The sequence below is a fragment of the Parambassis ranga genome, chromosome 13 (genome assembly GCF_900634625.1).
Source record: "Parambassis ranga chromosome 13, fParRan2.1, whole genome shotgun sequence".
Classification (NCBI taxonomy): domain Eukaryota; kingdom Metazoa; phylum Chordata; class Actinopteri; family Ambassidae; genus Parambassis; species Parambassis ranga.
The window spans coordinates 12,663,088-12,688,695 of NC_041033.1; the positions used below are offsets into that span (position 1 = coordinate 12,663,088).

A 25,608-nucleotide genomic window follows, 5' to 3' on the forward strand; every position below is an offset into this window, starting at 1 on the left:
CACACTTTTGATAAAATAATCAAATATCTGTGATTTTGTCTTAGTATGACACATTGGTTTTACTTTCTTTAATAGGACCATAGGTAAGCAGCGCATCGGCCAGTTTGATGGCGTTGATGATGGCTCAGAAAGCGACACCAGCATCTGCACCACCAGCACCACAACGACCACAGCCACCACCTCTTCTACCCCACATAAAAGCACTACTAGGAGGAGGGCAAGAGAAAGGCACACTGAGAAACCTGACTCTCTTGACACAAACAAGGAAGCTGAAAATAATACTGGTGCTGTAAGTGGCAGCACACGAGAAGGCAGAAAGAACCAGAAAGAAAATTGCCTTCCTTTAGGAGGAGGGGTCAAGTCCCAGCCACAAAGTCAGGGTCAGGATCCTCTTGAGGCCCAACTATCCCTCAGCACAGACCTGCTTAAATCTGACTCGGACAACAACAACAGTGATGACTGTGGCAACATTTTGCCATCAGATATCATGGAGTTTGTCCTAAACACGCCTTCCATGTCATTACCAGCTCTGGGTCAGCAATCCGAGCCATCTTCCTCAGAACTGCTGCTGGATGAAGGTTATGTTGGGGTGGATGTCAACAGGCGTAAGGACATTTTGTTTGATGATTTTTCGCAGCAGCTGCCCAGTGCTGAAAGCGGAGGGGTTGTAGAGAGCAGTGTGAATAGCTCCATATCTGTAGAAGAGCCGTATCTGCCTCTAGAGCTCCCCTCTGACCTCTCTGTCCTCACCACACGCAGCCCTACTGTCAGCACCAGTCAGAACCACACTGCTGGAACTCTCATGTCAAATACCTCAGATCGCACCATGCTGGGCTTGAACTCTGACCCAGAGACAATAAGTGGAGAAAAGAGTGGGGACAAGAAAAGAGCAGGGCCGGGTGTGTCACCATCTGAGAATCAGCATGATGCTACAACTTTGGGAAACAGAGATACACAGGTCACAGAAGGTCACATGACACCTGAGCAGTTTATTCCCAGTCCTGCTATTGGCCAGGTAGTTGAACCTCCAGCTAATCAGGATGTTCCCCGAAGTTCTGGTACTCCCGGTATGCCAAATTCTCCCTCACTGCCTCTTCAGGGTCAAAAGTACCTTCCAGCCTCAGCAGCAGCAGCTGCAGGCAGCCCTAGCCCCGTGCCGGGCCCAGGACCATCCCAGGCTCAGGTTTCCAGCCCAGCAGTCATCAAACCAGGCCCAGACAAGCTCATTGTTGTCAATCAGCAGTTTCAGCCTCTTTATGTGCTTCAGACCGTCCCTAACGGTGTCACCCAAAAAATAAGTGCCACAGGAGTGATGGACACTAGTTCATCTGCAGTGCTGAGCTCCATGACACTTGCCACAGGGTTGAATGCTGGCTTATCATCAGCCCAGTCGATATTTCCTGCTGGTGGCAAAGTCCTTGGCACCATGACTCACCCCTCTCAGATTCACACCTTTACCGGACAGACACAAACAAGCTTCCAGACAGGAATCCCCAGTACCACCTCGGGGCTCCTCATTGGTTTACCTTCTCAGCCCCATGACCAGTCTCAAATTCTGGTATCAGAGGCAGGTCGACCACATGAGATAGGTCCCAGTGTTGCCATAGTTTCCAGTCCTTCTTCCCTCACTTCGTCCCCAACTGCAATTGCCTCTGCTCATGGTAAGAAAAGGCCTATCTCCCGTCTTTTGCCAAGAAAAACCAAAAAGTTGGCCCGCTCCCGTAGCCAGCCCACTCTGGCCCCTTCTGAGGTAGCCCCTCACAACATGACCCTCATCAACCTGTCTTCCCCTCAGCTTACTGCTAGCATCCCTGGCCAACCGGGTGGCCTCGTTGAGTTAGGCACTCTCTCTACATCCCAACGGAAAGTTCCTAATATTATCAAAAGACCAAAATCAGGTGGGGTTATGTACTTGGATCCCACTGCTCTCCTACAGCAGAGGATTCCTGGTGCGGCCCAGTCTGGAATCCTCGGTCACGATTCCTCTACTCATCTTTTACCTTGCACCGTTTCTAGTCTTACTCCCAGTCAGTCAGTGTTGAATGTTGTGTCTGTTCCCCCTAGTGGTGCAGCTGGCCTTATTGCACCGGCATCAGTCTCACTCTCCACACCCGTTCTCAGCTCTGCTGAGATCACAGGGCCGATTAGCAACCTCCTTTTTAAAGCAAGTCCACATGGATTGGGCCTGTCAGATCAGCCAATGGTCCTTCAATCAGCAGGAGGAACTCCTCTTATGTCACAGCTTAGCACCTCTGTTCAGACATCTATAGCCAGCAGCATCTGCGTCTTACCTCCCCAACAGACTATCAGCATGGCTGTCAACCCACAAGGAGATACAGACGGCAGTAATGTCCACCTACAGCATCAGTCACACCCCATTAACAGAACCCAGACTGTGGACTCCTGTCCAAACAAAACTGTTCCCTTAGCTCCCAACCCATCAACCACTCTGAGCACTGCAACGGGATGTGTTGTTGGAGTTTTCACACAAACACAAAACTCTGGCCACACCCAGGCGAGCAGAACCACTCCTATTCCCAGACTATCTAATCCAGCTGCACCAGTGTCAGCTGCAGCTACTGGAGCAGAAAAGGGCAAACAAAAAGCAAAGAGGAGCAGAGAAAATCCAGAGGTGAACAGTGGAAAAAAGCTCAAGGCCTCTCAGGCAGAAGAGCATTACAGCAATCCTGCAGGAAAGCTAACCTCCTTAAACACAAGGTGAGGCACTCTGACTTTTTAGTTGCCTGAAATGAATGTTTTCATGTGCTGCATCACTTTTCCTATTTACATGTATACTATACCCTGGTCAAGTTGTTCAATAAAGTACAATATATTATAATTTTAATTCCTTTTTTTTCTAAGCAGCTCCAAGACCATGAGCTCCCCTGAACCTATGGACACAGGCAAACCTCCAGATAAGGGGACCAACAAGAGGTATAAGACTTAATATCAGCTAATATTTTTCAAAGTAATCATAAAACACTGTTCTAATTCTTGATTCTTATTGTTTCTAGTGTATTTGGTAAAAAGAAGACATCTGAAGGACAGGTTTTGTCAGGAAAAGTAGTGGGAAAAGACAAACCATCGCTGACTGGAAAAGCAGGGTCTCTTCCTCTGGCTTCACCACCCGACCAGGATGGCAACAGCAGGGATACAGGTCTGGATGGCAAACCCAAAAAGGGAATCATCTTTGAAATCTGCAGTGAGGAAGGCTTTCACATCCGCTGTGAGAGTATTGAAGGTGAGAAGAAACAACTTGCCTATATGGCCACCCACAGGCTGACACAAAATACTGTAAATACAATCGGAATCTAAAAAATCTAAAAATGTTCTTTACATCTGCAGAGGCTTGGAAATCCCTGACTGATAAGGTGCAGGAAGCTCGCTCCAATGCACGACTCAAAGAGCTTTCTTTTGAAGGTGAGACATAAAAAGTGTTTCAAAATCTTTCTCCTTGTACAATTGTTGGTATTTGACAGCCTAAATAGAAAGCTCAATGTGAACATCTTCCACCTCCCCTCCCAGGTGTGAATGGACTGAGGATGCTGGGAGTTGTCCATGAGGCTGTGGTCTTCCTGTTGGAGCAGCTGTATGGCTCCAGACACTGTCGGAGCTACCGCTTCCGCTTCCACAAACCAGAAGAAACGGATGAACCACCCATCAACCCCCATGGCTCGGCTCGTGCAGATGTCCACCACAGGTTAGCGATGGCCTGACACACACATAGTTATCCATACGACATTCTTGTAGAATGTGCAAGGATGCTTAGAGAAGAGCCTGTTTTTTAGAGTCTGTAGTAAACAGACACATACTAAATCGCTTAAACAGTAACATCTTTTTTCTAGGGGTATTATGCACTTGAAACATTGTCACAGTCAAACAGTAATAACTGTTACACCATCCTCCTTTTTTCCTTTTTTTGTGATTAATCAATTGATACTTTTGAATTTCTGTAATGTGTGGGTATTATTTTACTTAAGAGTCTTAAACAAAGCAGACTTGAATAATCCAGCTTTATCTGTGTTTCCTCTATTCCATTGTTCTTCCCGCCAGGAGATCTGTATTTGACATGTTCAATTTCTTGGCCTCAAAACATCGCCAGCCTCCGAAATACAGGCCACAGGAAGACGATGATGAGGAAGTGCAGCTTAGAACTGCCAGGTAAAATACAGGTCACACAATCCACTGTTTTACAGTAAAAACAATTATGTTCATATTTTACTGTCATTGCAGGCGTGCCTCCATGGAGCTGCCGCTTAGTGAGAGGTTTAAACAACTCAAGGCCACTTCAAAGGAAACCATCGGAGTCTACAGGTTAGCTTACATGTTAAAGTTACCAAATATCATGAAAATGGCAGCGTAGAGAGATATAAAATGTATTACTGTGACTCTCTCTTTGCAGGTCTCCTATTCATGGCCGAGGTCTTTTCTGCAAGAAAACCATTGAGGCTGGGGAGATGGTCATTGAATACTCTGGAAATGTCATTCGGTCTGTGCTCACCGACAAACGTGAGAAATATTACGATGGAAAGGTGAGGACTTTGGACTTTTAAAATGTATTCATTGTCAGCTGAAGAACCAAACACACAAACTGTGTTCTCTTTCCTCAAAGGGGATTGGCTGTTACATGTTTCGTATTGATGACTATGAGGTTGTAGATGCTACAGTTCATGGCAACGCTGCTCGCTTCATCAACCACTCCTGCGAGCCCAACTGCTACTCCCGGGTCATCACAGTCGACGGGCAGAAGCATATTGTCATATTTGCCTCTCGCCGCATCTACTGTGGAGAGGAGCTCACATACGACTACAAGTTTCCCATTGAGGATGCCAGCAACAAGCTGCCGTGCAACTGTGGCGCCAAGAAATGTCGCAAGTTCCTCAACTGATACCTGGACCTGGAACAAAAGAGGACTATTTTGCAGAGTGCCCCAATAGTCTGAGGACCCCCTACGGTGGGTTTGCCATGGCTATATGCAGTTTTTATGGCTCCGGTCTATGAAGGACCAACAGCTGCTGACAGGGCGCAGGCTCTGCCAGGACTTCTGCCAGGGCTTCTGCCGCTGGTGTTGTTAGATGCAGCAGTCGTCGGTCGTCCTGTTTATGCAGAAAGGGCCATTTTGGAGGATGTGCCATTTGTAGAAATTCCAACATATTGTGCCTCCTTTTGTCTCATTTACATTTGGCATGGGAAGTTTCACTCTCAGAGGTGAGTAATGAAGCCACAGCATTGCAATATTAATGTTTTATTTATATCTGGATGATAAAGATATCCCTTCGTAAGTTTTTTACATCGGCCCATCCTCCTTAATTTTTTTAGAGATATGTTATGAGATGTGAAATAGAAGAAAAGTAAAATCAAAGAACTTGGTTCCATTTTACACCAAAGTGCAATTTGTTGAAGGGACTTTTAAGTAATTTTACTGGACATAAAATTTAGAAACTTGTTAGTTTTTTTAAACCTCATTGTCAGCTGTTATTGTCCCGATCTGAATGTGCCCTGATGCCTTCAGAGCAGTTGTGTTTTACTGGAACCTTCCCCTGATCTGAAATTTTTTTAAAAAAACAAAAAAAGCTCTTGTGTGTGTACATTTGACACTGTAAATATGAGCTGCTTGTGTTTAGCAGTCTGGTAAGAGCTGTACAGCTTTGAACACTAGGGGGAGCTGTGGCCACAGACAAGAGACAAGGGGAGAAAGATACTTAAAAATATATATATATATATTTTTGACCATACATATAAAGGATGATATCTGAGGTTGATACCATCCAATGTACTTAAATTGACTTTTTAAGTCTGACAGCTTGGTAGCTATGTAGATATGTTGTTGATGGGATGACGCCTCAGGCCTGAGAGAGCGAGGCAGCTAGAGATTCTGGTGGACTGACAGCCAAGGGACCAGAGAAACCTACTGATGTGCTTGAGTAGACATATTTATAATTGATTTTGACATTATGGATCTTACAGAAGCGTACAGACAAACTGACATGTTGCAAGTTTGTGCATGCTGTTGTTTTTGGTAATTGTATAAGCTTGGATTTTGAGTCACGTTCCAAATTAAAGCAGCAAAGAGAACCAAACATCATGCCCTTGAATTAAACTTTCACACAGCTCGTTTTCTTCTAGGCTTGTTGTGATACCCATAACTGTGGAGAAATGTTTTTTTTTATTTGTATTAAGTCTTCTAAAGTGTTGTCTGTTATCTGTCTTTTTATTATGGACAGGGAAATATCAAGCTTGCTTTTTAAAAAAACAAAACAAAAAAAACAAATGTAAATAATGTATATTTTTCTACAAAAAAATTAAAAAGCACTCACTAGTGAATAGCACTTAATAATGGTATTTATATTTTTTAAAGAAATCGTATTTATTTTATTGCCATTTTTGTAGGAAATAGAGGTTTACAAACACTAATGCTTGGTCTATGTTTTGTATTCCGCTGCCTTTTCAAAGTTTTTTTTTTTTGTATTGAATTTTTTTTAATTTGTAGCCTGAATGTTTTCTTTGATTCCAAAGACTGACGCTGGTCTGTGGCTTGGTCCCCTTTATGTTCAGTCCACCAGTAGCTCTTTATCTATCCAGGGCCATTTGGTCAGAGCTGACGTTTTATTTTATTTTGATTTTATTTCGTTTTGATTATTTTTCCAGTTCTAGCTGACAGTTTGGCAGTCATGTGAACTGTTATTATGCACTTGAGAGAGTTTAGATTGTTGATCCATTGCAGATATCTCCTCTCTCCAGCCTTATTGTCTCCACACCATATCACACATCCAAAAAGATCAAGCCCACTTTTACAGGCTGTTACCAGGCAGTCATATCAAAGTGATTAAGTCACTGTTCAGCCATCAGTCAACAGGCTCGCAGCAAATATATAAACACGTTAATCCAACCAGTCTGAGCAGTTTAAGGTGTCATGTCCCTCTGCAGATAATAATAAGAGGTGCCTTTATTTTGACTTTTACCAATATCATCTTCACTGAGCCAGTTTATTTATTTGAACAAAACACACACCTTGTCATGGTGAAGTTATCAGTGCTCACCAACAGTTGAAAATCATTTTTTTAATCCATTCATTCAGTCTCCTTTGTGGTTTGCCTTAGTTGTAAATGAGCATGCCTCTTCTCTCTTACAAGCCTTTATGTGCTGGACCGAGTATTTAAGCAGACTGTTCAGACTGACAGGTTCCACTCTGTGATGGATTTTTGTTTTCGTCACCTTTTTATTAATTTATTGTCCTCCGCCATTCATGCTGACTTTGTTATCACCTTAAGGCCATTAGCAGTTACTTCCACACTGCCCCCTGTTGTTGTGAACTGAAAATAACATATGACCAACAGCTGGTTTGCATGTTAGCTGTGACACAGGCACTGAATAGACATAGGAAAACTCTGCTCTTTCTCTAGACAGACAATGCAACTCCAAAGCTGAAACCACAAGCACAGATAGCCACTCTGAGTTTGTGTCTTGCCCTGATACAAAAAGGGAGTTTGGGTCAGCTTGGACTATTCTTGACAACTTGTGATAGTGGTGTTTGAGGCTCCAGCAAAGTGCACTTGACTTTTTTTTCTGCAACAAAGTGAAGGCAGGGACCCCCACCAGCAGCCCTCTCCTTCCTGATGGTGCTGTGTGTGCAAACCTTGGCTGTGCTCCTCCGTTCAGACCCCTCCACCTTGACTTGACAGGCCAGCCTTAGGGTTGTACAGCAGCACCAACACTGGGCTTGCTGGGTTCTGCTGCTAAGGTCAATGATGAATGTATATTCTTCCTACACATCAACCAGACTTGTGATGATGTTGATACTTTGTCAGCTATATTAGTTTTTTCAGTTCTTGTGTCAGAAACCCTGGTAGATGTCGAAGATGTGGTAGATACGACCTCAAAGCAGGCTGCAGTATCATTTCAGCACTGGGATTAATACTGAAGTGTGAACAGCAGTGACATTTCTGTCTGTAGGACCACAGGTTCTTACTGGGTTAGCGCCAACAGTTCACTCTAGCATCAGTGACAACACTCTCACTGATGCCAAGGGCTCTGTCTATGACTCTCACTTCACAAGATCCACTTTTGCATTTTCAGGGTCAGAGGGTTCAGTCAACAATAAGTCATTTATTTCACTGTTTTAAACGGCATATACACAAAAAAGGAAATGGTCTCTGTTGTTTCTTCGGACATTTTTCCACGCCACACCAGTGGCCCTTCTCCGTCATTATCTGTAATTATAGTATAAATACTTAACAATATTATACAGAAACATGCATAGTAATTTCTTGTACTTTAGTATCTATACAATATATGGAATGGACAGACAAACTTAGTTACAGTAGCAAAACAGCAGATTTATAATGGTTAATAGCAATGTTTCAATGTACTCTATAATGGTTTTGTGTTACAGTACTATCAGATAAAACTAACGTGCATCATTCTTTTGTATATTGATATCCAGTACCAATTTTGCTGTGCCTGTGAGTGTTCCTTCACCAGCAAGGAGCATTGCAGTTTTTCTTTTTCTTTCTGGAAAGGAACGGTTTATATGTGATAAGAAATGTAACTGTATTAATGTGGTTGTGAACTTCTTGAGGTCAGCCATTTGGGTTTTGTTTGTGTTTTTTTTTCTGGTTGTTGTAGTGAATGTTTTCTGTTTTACTTTACTTTCATGTTTTAACAGGGACTTTTTTAGACAGCTTTCTTGATGTGGTAAAATTAAGAGTTTGGTTTGAGGAGACTGACCAGGAGTTTCAAGATCCCACCAAAATGACGTCAATTTTGTTTCTTCTTCTTCTTCTTTTTGGAAACCTCTCATGTCTCCCTGACCTCCTCTCTCTCTCTCTCTCTCCTCTGAAGCTTTGGTTGTACTTATCATGTACTGTTTTTTTATAGAAAGTCATAATGCTGAGATAATGATGATGATGATGAAAACATTTAATTTATTTATTTTGTGCAACATCCACTCTGAATTGTTCTTTTTCAAGTCAAGGTTCTGGACAGGTCGGATAAGTACTTAACTTGTATTTGTAATTTTCTAATTGTTTCTTGTGTAGAGAAGTTATCATCCTCGGATGGGATGTGGTGTTGCAGGGAGAGCATACAGAAGAAAGGACATGACTTAAAAAAAAAAAAAAAAGATCATGGATCATGAACAGGCTCATTTTCTTTTGCCTTGAACTGTCTTATCAATATTTTCTCCTGCTCTCTGTAATGACGGTATTCACAACAGTTGTATTTTCTCCCATTTAACAGTGTTCTTTCAGTACACATCAACGAAATGAAGGAAAACCACCACCGTGAAAATAAACCACAAACTACTTGGTTGAATGTATAATTAGGAAACAAAGCTGTACATAAGTGTAAAAAGAAAAGTTTCTAATCATGTTTATTTTCTATGCACTTTTTTATTTAAGTGATAGTTTAAATAATAAACATGTCTCCTTTAATCTTTTTGTCTTTTGCCTCGTTCAATATTAGTTTGGCTGATCTGTTTGTGGGCTTGAAAAACAGGCACATTTCCTGTTATTAACAATATTTTACTGCTTTTACACACTTAGTTAGAATAACATGCAGATCTCCATTGTAGATGTTGGCATATTGGACCTCCAGGAAGTGGTCCACAGCAGTAATGACACCGTCACCTGCTGTTAAAATGACTCCCACCCACTGAAGAAGGGGAAAAAGGTATTATAGTGATGCACAGGTGCCAAGTCAGGTGAACTGGAAGGATGTTTGAGGTGAGATTAGATCCACAGACCACACTCTGTAGAGGAACAGACAGTGGAACACGTCAATAAAACTGGCTTCTCCAAAGAATAAAGAAGGATGACTGCAGCTTCTGTCAGTTTGGTTGGTGTACTTAAGAGTTTTTGAAACAATGGGAGAACAGCAGTGCTGTTATAAACACAGCCTGGTCACAACACTGGCCTTCATCTGTATCTGTTTTTACTTTTTTTTTTTACACGCCAATATTAAAGCTGCCTTGTTCACCAACTAACCCAATTATACTTTCGCTTCTTCACCTCTGGAAATGCTCTCAAATTGCTGTGTTGCCAAATGGTCTGAATTAACAGTAAATCCTTCTGAGCAGCAGTTTGTGGATTCTTACAGGAAATTAGTTTTGCAGACCAAGAATGCTGAATCTGGTGCTGCTAATTAAAAAAAGCAGCTCACAGCTCACTGCCTCCACAGGGACCCACTCAAACTTTTCACAACAGCATGATGGCTCTAATTCAAAGGGGTTTTAGCTGCTGAGCACCCTTCCCCACCACACAGCCATAAAACCTGTGTTTCGCTGTAAAAACACTAAACTGTCCCATGTGTTCAGGCAGAGCAGATTCTCTTTGTTCTCATAAATGTTACAGTGTAATCCTAGACCTGTAGTCTGATGGATAGTTTCCCATTTTCATGAGCAATTATGTCATTTTAATTACCTCAGTATGTGAATGTGACACTTATAGACTGAATTAATTTGGTGGAAATGATTTACAGAGTAGTATTTAAACTTTGCAGCAGTGATACACTGACTGTAATGAGAGCTGAAGATATGGTATCCATTCTTTTCTGTAAATCTTTTCTAATCCACAGTTTATGCTAATCTTTGTGACAGAATAACTCCAATCTGTGGCTATTCTTTTGGTTTGATTTTGCACCAAACTGCAGAATATTGTGTTGAAATGAAAAAAAATGGTTGATGTGGTAAGTAAAAAACCTGCAGTTCCTTGAGCAGCCTCTGGAGACTGTCAATCCCCACAGATTTCCATGTTAAAATATTCAACTATAAATGCAAAAAAAAAAACGTTTTCTGCAACCCGATTGATCAGCCTGATCAGTCTACTACAGATTAACAATGAAATTAAAGAAAATGGTTGATATGTGTTCAGTTGTGTCTTGTACAGACCACATAAACACACTCCTGACCATATAAGAGCAACAGACAGACCTAAAGAACCACAGAGTCTGGACCACAACCAGAGGACAGCCTGGGCAGACCTCTCTCTCTCTCTCTTCAAATGAGCCAACCTGTAGAAAATATGTGGCCATGATTAAAGCTGTTTCCGCTCTGAGGCCTGACAGATTAGCTAATGTGCGCTGGGATTTTATTCTCTGTCATCTCCAGTTTTTGGCACAGACCTGGTCCTGACCAGGGTCAGTGTTGCATGATAACAGTGAGAGCATGTTTTCTCTGGGCTGGCACAGCTGCAAAATGGAAACAGCCTTTGCCAAAAAGATATTAAGACCTCTTGCTTTATCAACTTAATGCTACCAATGAAGGATTACAGGCGAAAAGAGGATTATTGTCAGAGTCTTGCTTGAGTGGAAGACTGATATTAGAAGATGTTATCCGTTTCTCACAAATTACTTCATGTTGGAGGCAGATAATGGAAATCACACAGTGAGATGTGTGTGTATGTGTGTGTGCCTCTCTTTACCTCTCTGTCCACAGTCTGTCTTTGTGTAATAGGACTGGGAGGACAGCTGCAGCAGTGCATTGTGGTGACATCTGACCACAGCCCTGTGAACTCTCTGTGGTTATGGAGAATTTCCCCAACAACTCTTATGCAACATCCTAAAAACATTCTTCCATCTATCAGCCTCCCCTCCTCAGTTCTTATCCCTCCCTTTCACACTGATGTTGTCACACTTTTTGTTTTAGTTGTTTCTCTTATTTCTCTTTTTATTTGTACTGGAGAAACATCACATATTTTCCTCTGTCTCCTCCGCCCACCATTCCTCTTCTCCCACCCATTCCAGTTTCTAATTGGATTTCATTACCATTTCCTTTCACTTTTTTTCCTCTAGTCAGACTCTCTGGTCAGGAGGAACAGCTTTCGGTGCTTTCTGTGTAAATCACCCGGACAGCAGCAGCAGCAGCAGCAGCAGCTCCAAAAGTCTCCACTGCATCACCTGGTAAGATTTAACTTATTTGAATTAAACACTATGAAACAAAGCACGAATCTGTGCTGGATTTTCAGAGTACACACATAGCGTACAGAGAACATTGAGTAATACAGATAAAAATATAATGTTGTAAATGTGTTGAAGTAAAAGAACAAAAAGTCTTTATCATTACTGCTGCATTATTACAGCTAGATCATTTCATGAATGTCAAACTTAGTCTAACGGCTGCATAGGGCCAGATTCAGAAATGGAAGGCCAAAACAAAAGGCCATCTTTGTCTTTTAACAGCCTGATGTTGAGTTACAGTAAATGTGGATACTATCATGACTCCAGCTGGTCTTAAGGACACTTGCCAAACCTTTCCTACTGGCTGAGGAGAGCAGCCAGCTCATAATGTATGATGTGTAAAATTTCAATGCATGCATGTTTATACCTACATATAATAAAGTTTTATCTTACATGAGTGTGAGGAAACGATGAAGGAGCTTCCCTGCTGTGCAGCATTTCCAACTTGTTTTCACTCTGCTGTGGAAAATAAATAGTTAAAGAAAGATTGGGTAACAACACTGAAACACTTCACAGTGATTAGAATAAAAGTGACACATGTTAGGTTTAAGGCTGTTCATAATCTGTGGACTTTTCCTGTTATTGAAAACATTCATGTTTCTAATCATCTGAGGGCTACTGAGGAGTGGTGGCAGACAGCTGCTCAGACTCTCCAGTGTTTGTCCTCTCGTCTGTTCTCCTCTCCTGCCAGGAATGCTGACATGCACTTCTTTCTCCCTCCTCCCATCTCTTTTCTCACTGTTTTCCTCTTCTCTGTCTCTTTCTGCGTCTCCTGGTTCTTTCTTCCTGCAGATGTTGTGGATGTGAGCTCTCAGCTCCAGTTAGGACACCAGCTGATAGATAATAAAATCGAACTTTTCTCATACACACCACAGAGTTTTTATTGCTTAGACTGCTGTTAACGGCTCTTCATGCCATCAGTTTATTTTATGATGCTCCTCTGACGCCTGCTTCTCACATCTACTTGTATCTCGTCTGGGCCGGATCCTGAATGGATGAAAACCTGAGAGAGGTGCTGTGATCCAGAATGTATTAAGGGTTTTAACATTTTATACAGGATAGAGAGTAGAAATTCAAACTTGTTTAGGGTTTAGGTGTGACTGAGCAGTTTCTCAGACGCCATCTTATTAAGCTTTTATGAGAAACATCTGTTTGGATACTGAGGATGAATGTTTTGTTTTGCACATATGAGTAATCTACTGAGTAGTTAAAGAATTTGTATACTTGCAGCTGGAGGAGGGGCAGAGTTGCCTAATAATACCAGGGCTTATTATTATTATTTAGTCTTAAAAGTCCCATTTGTATCAGTCTGGGCTCATGGATGTTTCTTAAACCCGTTTTCTGTCTGATTGTTGTAAAAAGTTTTGTTCCTCAGATGTGCCTTCCAACTGTTCCCTGTATTAGACTGTCAGCCCGATTATTTGAGGAAACTGAATCAGCGGTTGAACTATAAACTGCACCTGTATTAACAAACATAAGCTCTCCATATGCAGAGTCAAATCTGCACTCAGGAACATTTTTAAAAATATTTTTTTAAAAGCTATTAGATTGTTATAAAAATACTTCCCAGAGCGGGTACCTTCTCTGCGCCATCTGTTCTTAATTATTGGTTTTATAGTTTTGGCAATACTAAAATTGAAATAATGATGCCAAGTCTGTTATTTTAGTTTTTCTTCAAAACAAGCGAGGAATTGGTCGATTATGGTGCAGATTACTCTTTAAAATACACAAAGGGATTGATACATTTTTTAAAGCAGACGCTTTTGTTTGTCTCATTTTGTTATTCTGATGTTTTATTTATGTTTACAGTTGGGGGTTTTGGGCACTTTTGTTTATTTGCATTAAAATTTTCCCATCATCTGTAAAACATACTGTGGTGTCGCCCTCACATGTCTATTTGTAAACTGTGATTCTTCCTTTATTGTAACTCTTTGTGTATTTCTCATTCTCAGGCCTGACACTGCCATGACCTCTCTCAGGCTCTTGTCCGTATTGCACTCCCTCCTCCTCCTCTTCATCCAACAAATCCATCTTTCCAACCAGCTGGAGGACAACAAGATCCCTCCCAGTTTGTGTACAGGTCACCCTGGCATCCCGGGATCTCCAGGAGTTCACGGTAGCCCCGGTCAGCCGGGCAGAGACGGGCGTGATGGGAGGGACGCTGCTCCAGGGGAGAAAGGGCAGAAAGGAGACAGGGGAGACACAGGTACTGCATTTTATTTGTGAAAGTGTGTGATCAGAGTATCAGTGCTGCATGCTTATGTCTGTGCTCCTCTTCTTCTTCAGGTGAGACAGGACTGAGAGGCCTGACTGGAGACAGAGGTGACACTGGAGAGAAGGGGGAGAGGGGACAGTCAGGAGAGTGTGCAGTGGCTCCCAAATCAGCCTTCAGTGCCAAATTGTCTCAGGGCCACTCCACACCAATCAGTGTGGGTGACGCAGTCCGCTTTGACACAGTCCTGCTCAATGAACAGGGGGACTACAACACAGAGACAGGGCGCTTCACCTGCAAAGTCCCTGGAGTGTATTACTTTACCGTCCATGCCACGGTGTACCGGGCCAGCCTGCAGTTTGACCTGATGAAGAACGGACACGCAGTGGCGTCTTATTTTCAGTTTTATGGAAACTGGCCCAAACCAGCGTCTCTGACAGGTGGCTCCCTCCTGCACCTCGTCCCTGGTGACCAGGTGTGGGTCCAGATGGCTCTCTCAGAGTACAATGGATTTTACTCCAGCACCAAGACAGACAGCACCTTCACCGGCTTCCTGGTGTATTCAGACTGGAAAAACTCTGCTGTGTTCGCATGACATGAACAAAACAAGTCATTACCACAAATATTTTATTTCTAATTGAATTGATCTGTACAAAGACAAACATATTGGCTGTGCAGCTGTATTTGTGTAATAGAGAAAGGACACACACACACACACACACACCAGACAATGTTACTTGAAGGGCACAGTGTGAATTACATGCAGTGAGCAGTGCTGTTTGTTCAGTGTCTGGTCTTCACTCGCAGCCGTTAAACTGCTGTGACAGTATATTCTTGTAACAGATGTTGACAGATGTGACAGTGGCCAACCGGCCGGCTCCAGTCAAACAGCACTCATGCCAGTCATGCACTTTGTTTCACAACAGTGTCTACATGAAACACGAATAAATCTTTATACTTTTAAAAAAGCACATAACTGACATGTTTTTGGTCTTAAAGATTTTGAAGATGTGTGAAGAGATGTGTGTGAAAGAAGTCAGTTTCCAGTCTCTGTTGAATACTCAGATTTCAGACTTCATTTAAGAAAAGTATCAATAAAATACACAACTATTATATAATAGTGTTATCTTTTATTATGAAATATTTACAGATGATGCTGATTAATTAACTTTTTAGTGTTTAATCAACCCAGAGGGTCCCAAGATAAGTCTGTGGGGTTCAGCGAAGTTTTCCAGTCACCCTACAGCACAAAAGTATAATTTTGGAATCACAGGTTTTGGACTTTTGGCTCCCCCTTCAGGTCAGGAGAGGAATCACAAAAACATCACAGTTGTATTCTAGTTTAAACAATAGCTCTTATTTCGAGCATCAGAAATCTGTAAAATCTCAATTTCCATGGCTACAGCTGGTTCATCTTTGACATTAGAAAACCACAGTGTGAATGCCACCACACACGGCCAACTTAAAATACTTGAAATGCAAAGAGATTAACTTAATGCTAACAGACTCAATTAGCATTGAGCTAATGTGAAGGATGTTCATTTATTTGAAGAAGTTCAGCATCTCGTTTCTTTCCAGCTCCACCTCATTGATCACCTTGGCACCTTTATTAATAAAATCCAACACTCAGTCTTCTGGTTTCTCCACCAAAGTAAATATGAAAATGAAAAGGGTTGGAAAAGATTCCTTTTCCATTGGGTTGACACTGTTTACCTCTGCCTAATGACTTCACCAAACCCTGTAAGTACCCTGACAGACTCACGAACTACATTTCAACACTGAGCTGGTTGGTGTAAGTCAGACGACTCCATCTCCTCCTCGGTGATCATGGGAGCATATCATCCCCCCAGTTTACTGAAAGGTGTTTCTCACTCTGTCTCTTGACATTTTTCTTGAGGCAGAACTGTTTGTTTTAGAGAAAGAAACTCTGACAAGACTAGAACAAATGAAAGGCTTTCTGTGCCTGTCAGATACTTTAGACATGAGGAAATGTTATTTTCCCCCCTCTCTCTCTAAAGTGTCTACACATAATTACATTCCAAATATATCCTTCTAACTATTCCCATGAGGGTGGAATGAGAGATGTGAGGAGTTAATCAATGTTCCTCTGGCATCAATCGGTTGTTTCCATTAGTTCACGGTCTGTAAGTCGCTCTGTAAATGATTGAAGCTGATGGCCAAGCAGACAGTGACATCACTCCCTAAATTACAGAGTGGGTGGTGTCAGTTTGGATGAAAGGAAGGAAGGTGAGGGTTTGACATCTGGATTAAAATGTAGTTTAGCAGAGTGGGTGTAAAGATGATGAGACAACAGACTATTAGAGATGACAGTGAATCAATTTTAGAATAACAATCAGCCAATGATACCCAGACACAGTACCAGAGCACAGCAACAACTTTACAGATGATGAAATTAAGATTCCTCTGGCTGAGCACCACTGACCAACCACAAACAATAACTCCTTTTCCACCATTTATTTATTAGAGTTGGAACCTGACATATTTCTCTTTTAAAGACTTACAGGGTTATAGTTATATATATATATATGGCATGGCAATAAACATGATTCTGATTCTGATTCTGATTCTGATATATATTATATAAAAGATCCCCGCACTGCATTTTATTTTATTTTAATTATGTCACAGATATTTAAATAGTCTAAATAACATTAGCTTTCAAAACACACAATGTGTACAGTGTGAGAGTAAAGATACAAATGGAGTCTAAGAAAGTTAAAATATATATATTTTTTTGTTTTCTCAGTGTTTGTAATAATGTATTGTCCAGCAGGGGGCATTGTTGAATCACTGTTTAATTGCAAAACAGAGCAAGTCAGGTCAGTATCTAGTGGCGATTTCCAGGACTGAGAAATGTAAAACCATCAGGCCAAAGTGGAAGTGTCTTCAAAATGGAATAAAAAATACTCTAGTCAGCATAATTGAAAAGCTAGATTGCTTAACCAAAAATAATGACAGGGTTAATAGTGTCAGTGAAGAAGGACTTATTTACACATTTCCCAGAGTGTATAGCGCCATGTTGTCCTGTGGAGATGGTGATGTCATTGAGCTGGTTCATATAAAAGGACTAGGGTTATGGTCAAAACTAGGGTTAGGGTTAGGGTTAGAATTAGGAAGGTCACAGAGCTGGGGTTCAAAGTCGGAAATGTCTCACTTGAGGCTCTATGTCTCATGACAACCGAGAACCTAATTTTGACCCTAACCCTAATGCAGAGCTGGGGTTAGCATCTCAGCCGTCATGAGGCATAGAGCCTCAATTTAACTGGAGTAAGTTAAGGTTTTTAGTGATGTTAGGACATTTTTGTTTCTGCTTTATATTTCTGTCTGTCTGAAGGTGAAAGTATAACCTTCTGACCTGATGGCTATCATCCAGCTTTAGTGTCTGCTGTTCGTACATCACACACTCAGCATTAATTCACAGCTATCAGGGTGATCTAGACTAATTACAACAAACCTCTTCATTACAGAAGCCAGTGTTGGGTGAAGACCAGGGCTAATGGGCTGTCTGTCTCTTTATTGTCTAAAACTCAGGACTCTTAGCTAAATTTGAGTGTCTTTTAGCTGTTGCATTTGTCGTTGCATTATGATTTGAGGTTTATCTTTGAAGGTCATAGGAATAGGGCATAAATTCACCTTAGTGCTACTGCTTAATCTCTAGTGGTTCAGAAGAAGTTTTGTCTTTTGAATCACAAGAATAAGGGATGAAAATGGAAAAAATATTGAGCTTGAGTGAGGCAGAGATGGAGTTTGAACTTTTCCCACACAGCTCCCAGCTAGGACCAACAGGGTCAGAAGGAAGAGGCCAGATCCCCTGAGTAAAACAGTTTTCCTTGGTTTACTTGTCTCTGCTCTTCTCCTGACATTAGACTTCCTCCTCCTCTGTTAACACCATCTCCATTTGAAGTTAACACATAAACACAGGTCAGGAAATAATAAACAGCCCAGGGATTTGTGTTTGATGTGATGATGTAATATTATATATCATCACTGTATCATTATGATTGTATAAATTAATGCACAATAAAAAATGTGTATTTTTTTACTGCGGTCACTGAGTGTGTTCTCTTACTCGGCAGATGTCTAACATAAAGCAGGATATTTTTAGAGTCAGCATTGGGAACAGTGTTGAAGCATCTAAAGTTGTACCACAAGCCTCTGATAAATCGTCATGTGTTTGTAAAAGTGGCCCCAGCTGACCATTAGGGGCCCTCCTCTCCTCTAACCCTGCAACCTCTCTGCTGCAGCATGTGTTCGCACACACTAACACACAAAGCAGCCCCTTCATCTTCACAGAGGAAAGGCAAGAACATGAAAGGCGAACTATCTCTAGACTTAACTCAGATGCATCTACAAGAAAAGGAATCTGTAAACTTTTACAGAGGCTGATGGCCGGCCGGGTAAAAAGGGAGGAGAAGATGTATTGTATATATTTATATTATTGAAAGGTTTATTATACTAGCACTACATAGACAGACAACAAGCAGTGTTGATAGCAGACACTGGGTTTGTTAGATGAGAGGGGAGGAGAGGAGGTGGAGGTGGTGTGAGGAAGTGGGGGAGACAATAAAATACAATTTAAAATAGACTTTGGTGAGGGTGTTACTGACATTGTCCACATGATAGTGGTGGAACTTCATGGGAGAAAGTATCCGGACTGGATTCCATATTTTTGAGAGGTGGCGGCTAAGCTCTGTTTAGAGATGATTTCTTTTCCCTCTCCTCTCTTCTCACCAGTCATTAGAAATACAAGCAGTTGGCTTCAACTAGATGGCTTCATATATATTCTTCCCTATAGAGCCCCCTGGTCACCTCAGAGTTACAACTCATTTTAAATATTTAAAAAAAAATTAGCACTGACACATTTATTCTATTAATTGTTTGGTTAATTGGAATGTTTTCAGACACAACAATGAAGTAATAAGTATGCTACTAAATAGTAGCTTTAACAACTGTGATACATGTATCTCATAAGGATTACGTGTTTGGGCGGATGAAAACACTCAAAACACAGTTTCAGTAATTCTTTTTATTACTAACAAAAGACTGGCCACTGGTATGTGTTAGCCATCACATTTTAAAAATGCAACTTACATTCATGTCTTCAAATAACACAGGTCAAATGTGCTGCAGGTAGCTACAGATGATGGTCCTGTGACCTGTTTTCAGTCCACTGCACTCTTTACTTAGGAATGCCATTAGATATACCTGAGAGGAGTAGTCTATGGTGACTACAGTCTCTAGAAATCATTTACATCTTCATCAAAAAACCAATACTCACCCCACTTCCCTTAATGATATCTAGGTAATGTAGTACAAAACAAAACAAAAATGCAGAAATATTCTTTTTTTTCTCAAATCATACAAAAGTTTCTGAAAGAAAAAGGCTTTATGTAACCATTGGTCAGATGGCACGTTCTTCTTCACACCCAGATAATCAATAATAATTCAATAAGAGATGTCCTGTAAACTTTAAACACTGATCAAAACAACCACTTCAGCTTAGATGACAACTAATGAGAGAATCTAAATTACACCATAAGTTTATGGTCCTTTTTGGAACATAAATAAATTTTATTACAATGTAAGCAGAAAGGGGAAACTATAGATTATATGTTGGTGACAACTGTAACAAACCTCTGATGGAAGACTGGAAATAGCTTTATCAATAGATCAGGCAAATAAGATAAAGCTGAATTTTATGAGGCCTGACTGAAAAATAGATACTTTCCTAAACTACAGAAAAAAAACTGCATGTTAAGAGTGAAAACGCAGGGTCAGTGGTCATCGTTTACTGTTACACATACAGCAACCTTACATACAGCCTGTGTGAAATCATTTCAGGCAGTAAAGCATAGTGTTAACTTTCTTCCTAAACAGCTTGGCCCACTGAAAGCACAACATTTTAAGACATTAATGGTGGTAAACATTTCAGCATCAGGGAGGGCACTGATGGATTACAATGCCAACAACACCTGAGAATTAACGTGGCAATACTGGAATAATTAAACAGACGCAGCTTAGTGTCAAAACAGAGACTGAAGCCCCAAATCCAGACTACTGTGAGGCTGTCATAAACACTGAGTATGATGTACTGCTGACACTATTATCCCAAAATGCATGAGGACAAAGGAAAGGCAAAGACTGCTTACAGCTGCCAAAAAAAATAAAACTGTCTGGCTGGTGGTTCTGTCTCTCTAAGTGTATTTAGTAGAAGTTTGGTATTGTGTCTTTTTATTTTTAGCTTTTAACTGCAAACAGCATACTATGAAGGTTAGTACGGTAACTAGCCAATTCAGCAAATAATGAGTATATTGGAATTGGGACACGGTATGAGTTTTCTTTAATATGTCTCTACTGCTCGCTACACACCTGCAATTCTGGAGTCAATTCTGTAGTTTTTATTGTCAATAAGTCCCATTAATCTCACTGCTGTTTTTAAAAACAGTGCCTAAAATATATAAGAGGAAGTATAACTTCAGTGTGGATGAACAGGTCTGAGGCTCAGAGCTAAAGTCAAGGTAGAGGGAGCAGTGGTACTTTTAGTGTTGTTTGGGGATTATGTTGGCAGCCAATACAAAAAAATCACCAGACTTGATTTAAGAGGGAGTAAAAGTTCAGATACTGACAGGCTGTTTCTTCTCAAAGATACACATCCATGGTGTTAAAGATCATGTGACGACAGAGAGGGCAGTTCTGTTGGTATATAGGCTGACTCAAAAGGATATTTGTACAGTCTCTACATAAGCAGAGATGCCTGCATGGCAGCAGCACCACTGTCTTAGTACAATCCTGGCAGATCACACACTTCTTCCTGTCCTCCTGCTCCTTCAGCAGAGTGAGCAGGTTCTCAGCAGACAGATTTTTACTGCCTTTGCCGGTGGAAGACTGCTGTTTCAGTGGTCTGTCTGTGCTTGATGAGGGCAAAACTAAATCCTGTAGTTCCCTTTGAGCTCCATCTCCTGCTCTTCCATCTGGTGGATCCCGCCTCCCGTCTCCAGGGTGCCCGTCACCTCTCACTCTGTTGCTGTTGTCCCAGTGAAACTGTGTCCGCAGTAATAGTGACAGCTGGCTGCTATGCCGAGACAGCTGCTGCCAAAGTCTTCTCTCCACCAGGTACAGGTGATGGAACATTCTTTCCATGTGTTGCATGTTACTGCGCAGAAAATGTGGCGATCTCCACAAATATGTCACAAGGCATTGAAGGGCCAAATACAGTTTACGCAGGACAGGAAAAGAGTTCAGGTAATCTATAATTCTCACAGTTGCCTGTCGGGTGAATCCAGGGTTCAGGTAGGCGGTGGTTGTCAGAGCAATAGTGACAGTAAGCAGAAAGCCATAAATGTTCAGTATAAAGATGCTTATGAACATATGCACCAGTGAAATCAGGAAGTCTAAAACCAGTTTACATGGTGACCACAGGAAAGCTGATGTACCAACCAGACTGCTGTACAGGAAGGTGAAGGAAGTCAGTGTGAGCTCCAGCACCTTCTGCAGTGGGCTGGAGACCGTTTGCCACACACCAACCAGTCCCAGGTAAATATTCTGAGTGGCAATTAGTGCAAAGTTTACCACTGTGTTGGTGAAATAGACCACCAGGCTGAGGGCAATCCCACAACCCTCCACCAATGACAGCAGACCTCGATAGAGTTGTTCCTTCCCCCGTAGAAGGACGTGCATGGACAGGTAACCCACCATCTTCAGGCTCTCCAGCAGGCCCTCCAGAGCCAGCACCAAGCTCCCCAGCACCGTGACTGTACTTTGGGCGATGTTTGATGTTGCCTCTGCCATGGACATCGTGCAAAACACGAGGCAGTTCCCCAGCTCCAGGACAGAGTTGAGGAGGAGATTGGGCAGGTTGGTTATAAATGTTATAACCGCCAGCAGCGTCGTCATCACGGTGTGGACGATGACAAAATTCAGGTCCAGCAGTAAGCAGAGAGCGTCCAAGCATTTTCCTACAGTGGAGATCACAACGTTCACCAAACCCATGGTAATATATCCTCAGCGTAACGCTGTTTACTCCTCGGTGCTCTCAGCTTGTGTCCACGTTAAGAGTCCATCTCTTATGTTAGTAGTTCAATGTGAGATACTGAACGTTACATCTTCCTGAAGTCACCACCTCGTTCTTCGATGGAATAGTAGATCAACCTCCATGTCTCCGGTTCCTGTTTTCTTCATATTTGTTATCAACGACTAGATAAGAGGACACGCGTTACAGGCGGACCTTCGTGTTCAAACGAGAGGGAGATACTTCCGTTTATTTTCCGACTTTTAATGGTCTTCTCTGTTCAGCATTGGCCAGCAAACGTATTATTAGTTAAACGGCAACTTTTCACTGCACGTATTTAGCGATATTGACGGTTAAAGTCGAGAGAAACGCATAGAAAAGCCTGTAGTGTGTTTATCGTTGTCTCTTCAGCCGCCATATTTGTTTTGGTCAGCTGACCTCTGTTCATCCGCCCAGTGAGTTTGCGCAACACAGAGCCGTTCATGATGTCATGTTTCTTCTTCGTCTTCTTCTTCTTTAAATATAAAATCATGTGCAATATAAATGCATACATACAGGAAGTCCTATATTTACAGTGATGTGTCCAAAGAAACAGCTGATTAAAGGTAGGGTAGGAGATTTTGAAAACTCAGTGAGAGTCTGCCAGATTTTGAAAGTAAACACACGCCCCTTTCTCTCGGAGCTCACCCCGAAGCCACGCCTCCCAACCAGTCTGTGACTTCGGCCATCATGCAGGTACCTCTCTGATGCGCGCAGAGCAGGAAGCGAAACTGCCGAACTAATCGGTTGCTATCGGATAATAAAGAGAAGTTACACTAATTTAACAAAAAGTGCATCAGAATGAAATCTCCTCCCCTACCTTTTTTATACTTAATTTTTATTGGGAATGTTTTCACACACACACACACAAAAAGAAACAACAGCACAGCACAAAAGCGGATCATGACCAGGGACTTCAAATCATCAGACATTGAATAAGGCGCATGCCACCTTTTCCCTTACTAATGGTTAATGTTTTATATTTAATTCTTGTTTTTTCCCCTTCCAAATAAAGCGTGAGATTTGCTTGTATAATGTTTATCTCACAGAGAACAATCCGGGTCAACTTAAACTTTTTTTCAAAAAATTATAGTTGTTCAAATATTAAGCAATTTCGGCGTCATTTGTAACATGGGAGTCTATGAGAGAGCCCTTCAACGAGGGTCATCTGCCAAATGTATCTTCTACAAATTTCAGGCTACAGACTCCATTTTAGTCTTAAAACACTCATTAGATGCTGCTTTATCAAACTTTTATTCAGAATTTTCTAATTCCAAATTGTTTCCGCACGCCAGGCTCTCAAAGCTGGAGTGGTTTTTGAGGTCTGCTGTTACCATGGTGACAGGCTGACTCACAGAGGCATATAAAGCTCTGAATTGCTCTGATTCTCCAGCAATTCAGAGCAATCTTTCACATCAGCATTCAAAACAATGCTTCAGCTGCAGCAATCAAACTTGCATTTTCTTCAGGAAATACCCTTTTCTAGTTTGTCATGTAATGTTGTCTGAAGTGATGGAAACCACTGTGTGTGTGAGAGAGAGAGAGAGAGATGGGGGGGGGGGGGGTCTGTGAGTTTTCCAGTTTTCAGTTGTCTTTACTCAGTTTTACATTTGTTAGGATATACCATTACATCACCCACTTCAATTACAATGAAACAAAACAGCTTTGCAATCCTGAACAATATCAACAGCATTTCCTTCCTTGCCTTGTGCTTCATCCTCCCCATCTGAGCTGTTCAGAGACTGAGTCTGATACGATCATGGGAAATCCTGTTCTAAACTCTTGGATTCTTGACAAACAGCATTTGTTTAAGCATTTAATGATGCAACAGGGATACGCAGGAACAGTGCAAGAAGCTGTAAAGAGATCTTGCACATTACTTACAGGCAGAGAAATTGAGGACCTGCTCCTTTTATGGTAGCCATAACCTTCCCTTCTGTCCAATAGCAGGCCAGATGCCGGCCCTCTTTTGTTTTTGAGTCAACCAAATCCTTCCTCTGTAAAAGATGAGAAGTTTCAAAAGGCGCCAGAAGCTTTTCTAAGTTTCTCTAATGATGATGTCAGATTTTTAGCTCCAGAGTTTTAAGGGGTTCAGGAGAAATAAGCTCCAGTCAAACTTCCCTCTACTGAATGAGGACTCGTCTAAGAAGAAATGTCAAATATAAAGAAGGGAAACTGTCATGGAAACCATACACAGGAAGACACAGAGACAACAGCACCAGGTGACATGGTGTCTACAAAGAGCTGAGGGCTCATGGATGACTAATTTGTAACAATTAGGCTTCTCACCCCTGTGACACTTCCACCTCTTTGTCTGTTGTTCCACTTCCCAGAAATGACTCTTAACAGCATTGCATTGCTAAAAATAAGTTGGCGATGCATTTTTTCTTATCCCCCCCCCCCCAAAAAAAAGATGTATAGCTAGATATAGATATATCTACATATGATAGTTATTGTTAAAGGAATGCTCCACCAAGTAGGCCTATTACTCTTGATTCAACATAGCTGCTTGTTGGACAGTTGGCTGACTGTTCATGCGCTTTCTTAATAATCTTGAGAATCTTTGTAGCTGTGGCTTTAAGCTAAGTGTTGTGTTCCCACATGGTGTGGTTTATTTTGGTGTTCAGTGATTACTTTGTCTGCCAGCCAATACACTAGAAACAAATAAATAAATAAATACATTTACAATCTGTGTCTGTGTTTTACAGAGAGAGGGCAGGGGGTAGGCAGCAGACTAGAAGCCTCTCTGGGAAAACACAAACTCTAAACAGCAGAAATCACTGGAGTGCAGACTGGTTGAGACCCAGAGCAGGACCCCACATTCCTCTGTAACCCTCCGCCTCGAGTCTGCTGTCTCTGCCGTTCATGGGGTGGACAAGAGAGAGGCAATCACAGAAAACTGAACAAAAAGGTGAGACAAAAGTGGCAGTGATGATTTTTCTTATGTGACTCAGACAGATATGAAAAGGATGACTCAGACTGTGGAGGTCCCTCAGCGTGACATTCCTGGTCTTTGAGTTGTCTTCTCAGGACCTCGTCTGTGCATCTGCAGGATGTCCACTGGTCTGCAGGCAGCAGCAGCAGCAGCAGCAGCTTCCTGTTGCATGACTCATTTATCTGCTTCTGCTCTTAAACTCACTGAAGTCCTTTGTGAAATCATGCAAGTGACATTTCTTTTTATTGTGAATAAATCTCGTAATTCCTTTCAATAACTTGGTGAAGTGCCAAACAGCCAGATCTGGTTCCCAGAGCTTACTGTCCTCTGGTCAAAAAAACAAAACAAAAAAACAAGAAAACAAGGAAAATTTATAGTGAATTAAAACACATCTAAAACTTACTCTTATGTTATCAGTTTATCCATTAATTCCTTTATTTA

General features: G+C 41.6%; 3 protein-coding genes across 6 annotated transcripts in view; 2 read left to right on the forward strand and 1 right to left on the reverse strand.

Moving 5' to 3' along the window:
- The window catches only part of kmt2a (lysine (K)-specific methyltransferase 2A), a 33,535-nt gene extending 24,416 nt beyond the window's left edge, over positions 1-9,119 (forward strand). For 3 of the 4 annotated variants that reach the window (XM_028419909.1, XM_028419907.1, XM_028419908.1), the window contains exons 26-34: positions 76-2,718; positions 2,863-2,934; positions 3,015-3,241; positions 3,346-3,420; positions 3,526-3,700; positions 4,054-4,161; positions 4,234-4,314; positions 4,403-4,532; positions 4,613-9,119. In XM_028419909.1, the coding sequence (XP_028275710.1) occupies positions 76-2,718; positions 2,863-2,934; positions 3,015-3,241; positions 3,346-3,420; positions 3,526-3,700; positions 4,054-4,161; positions 4,234-4,314; positions 4,403-4,532; positions 4,613-4,888 (3,787 nt within the window). In that variant the 3' untranslated portion in view covers positions 4,889-9,119. The remainder of the gene's footprint in view (positions 1-75; positions 2,719-2,862; positions 2,935-3,014; positions 3,242-3,345; positions 3,421-3,525; positions 3,701-4,053; positions 4,162-4,233; positions 4,315-4,402; positions 4,533-4,612) is intronic. The other variant, XM_028419910.1, reaches the window with a different exon arrangement.
- Positions 9,120-11,618: 2,499 nt separating this feature from the next.
- c1qtnf5 (C1q and TNF related 5) lies at positions 11,619-15,135 on the forward strand. The gene is made up of 3 exons (XM_028419560.1): positions 11,619-11,895; positions 13,905-14,158; positions 14,239-15,135. The coding sequence occupies exons 2-3, from the start codon at positions 13,918-13,920 to the stop codon at positions 14,757-14,759; spliced, it is 762 nt and encodes a 253-aa protein (XP_028275361.1). The 5' UTR covers positions 11,619-11,895; positions 13,905-13,917; the 3' UTR covers positions 14,760-15,135.
- A 4,102-nt stretch (positions 15,136-19,237) lies between these two features.
- rnf26 (ring finger protein 26) lies at positions 19,238-22,813 on the reverse strand. Its single transcript, XM_028420589.1, has one exon. It carries the CDS (start codon positions 22,172-22,174, stop codon positions 20,825-20,827), a length of 1,350 nt encoding a protein of 449 aa, XP_028276390.1. The 5' UTR covers positions 22,175-22,813; the 3' UTR covers positions 19,238-20,824.
- Between the last annotated feature and the right edge of the window lie 2,795 nt (positions 22,814-25,608).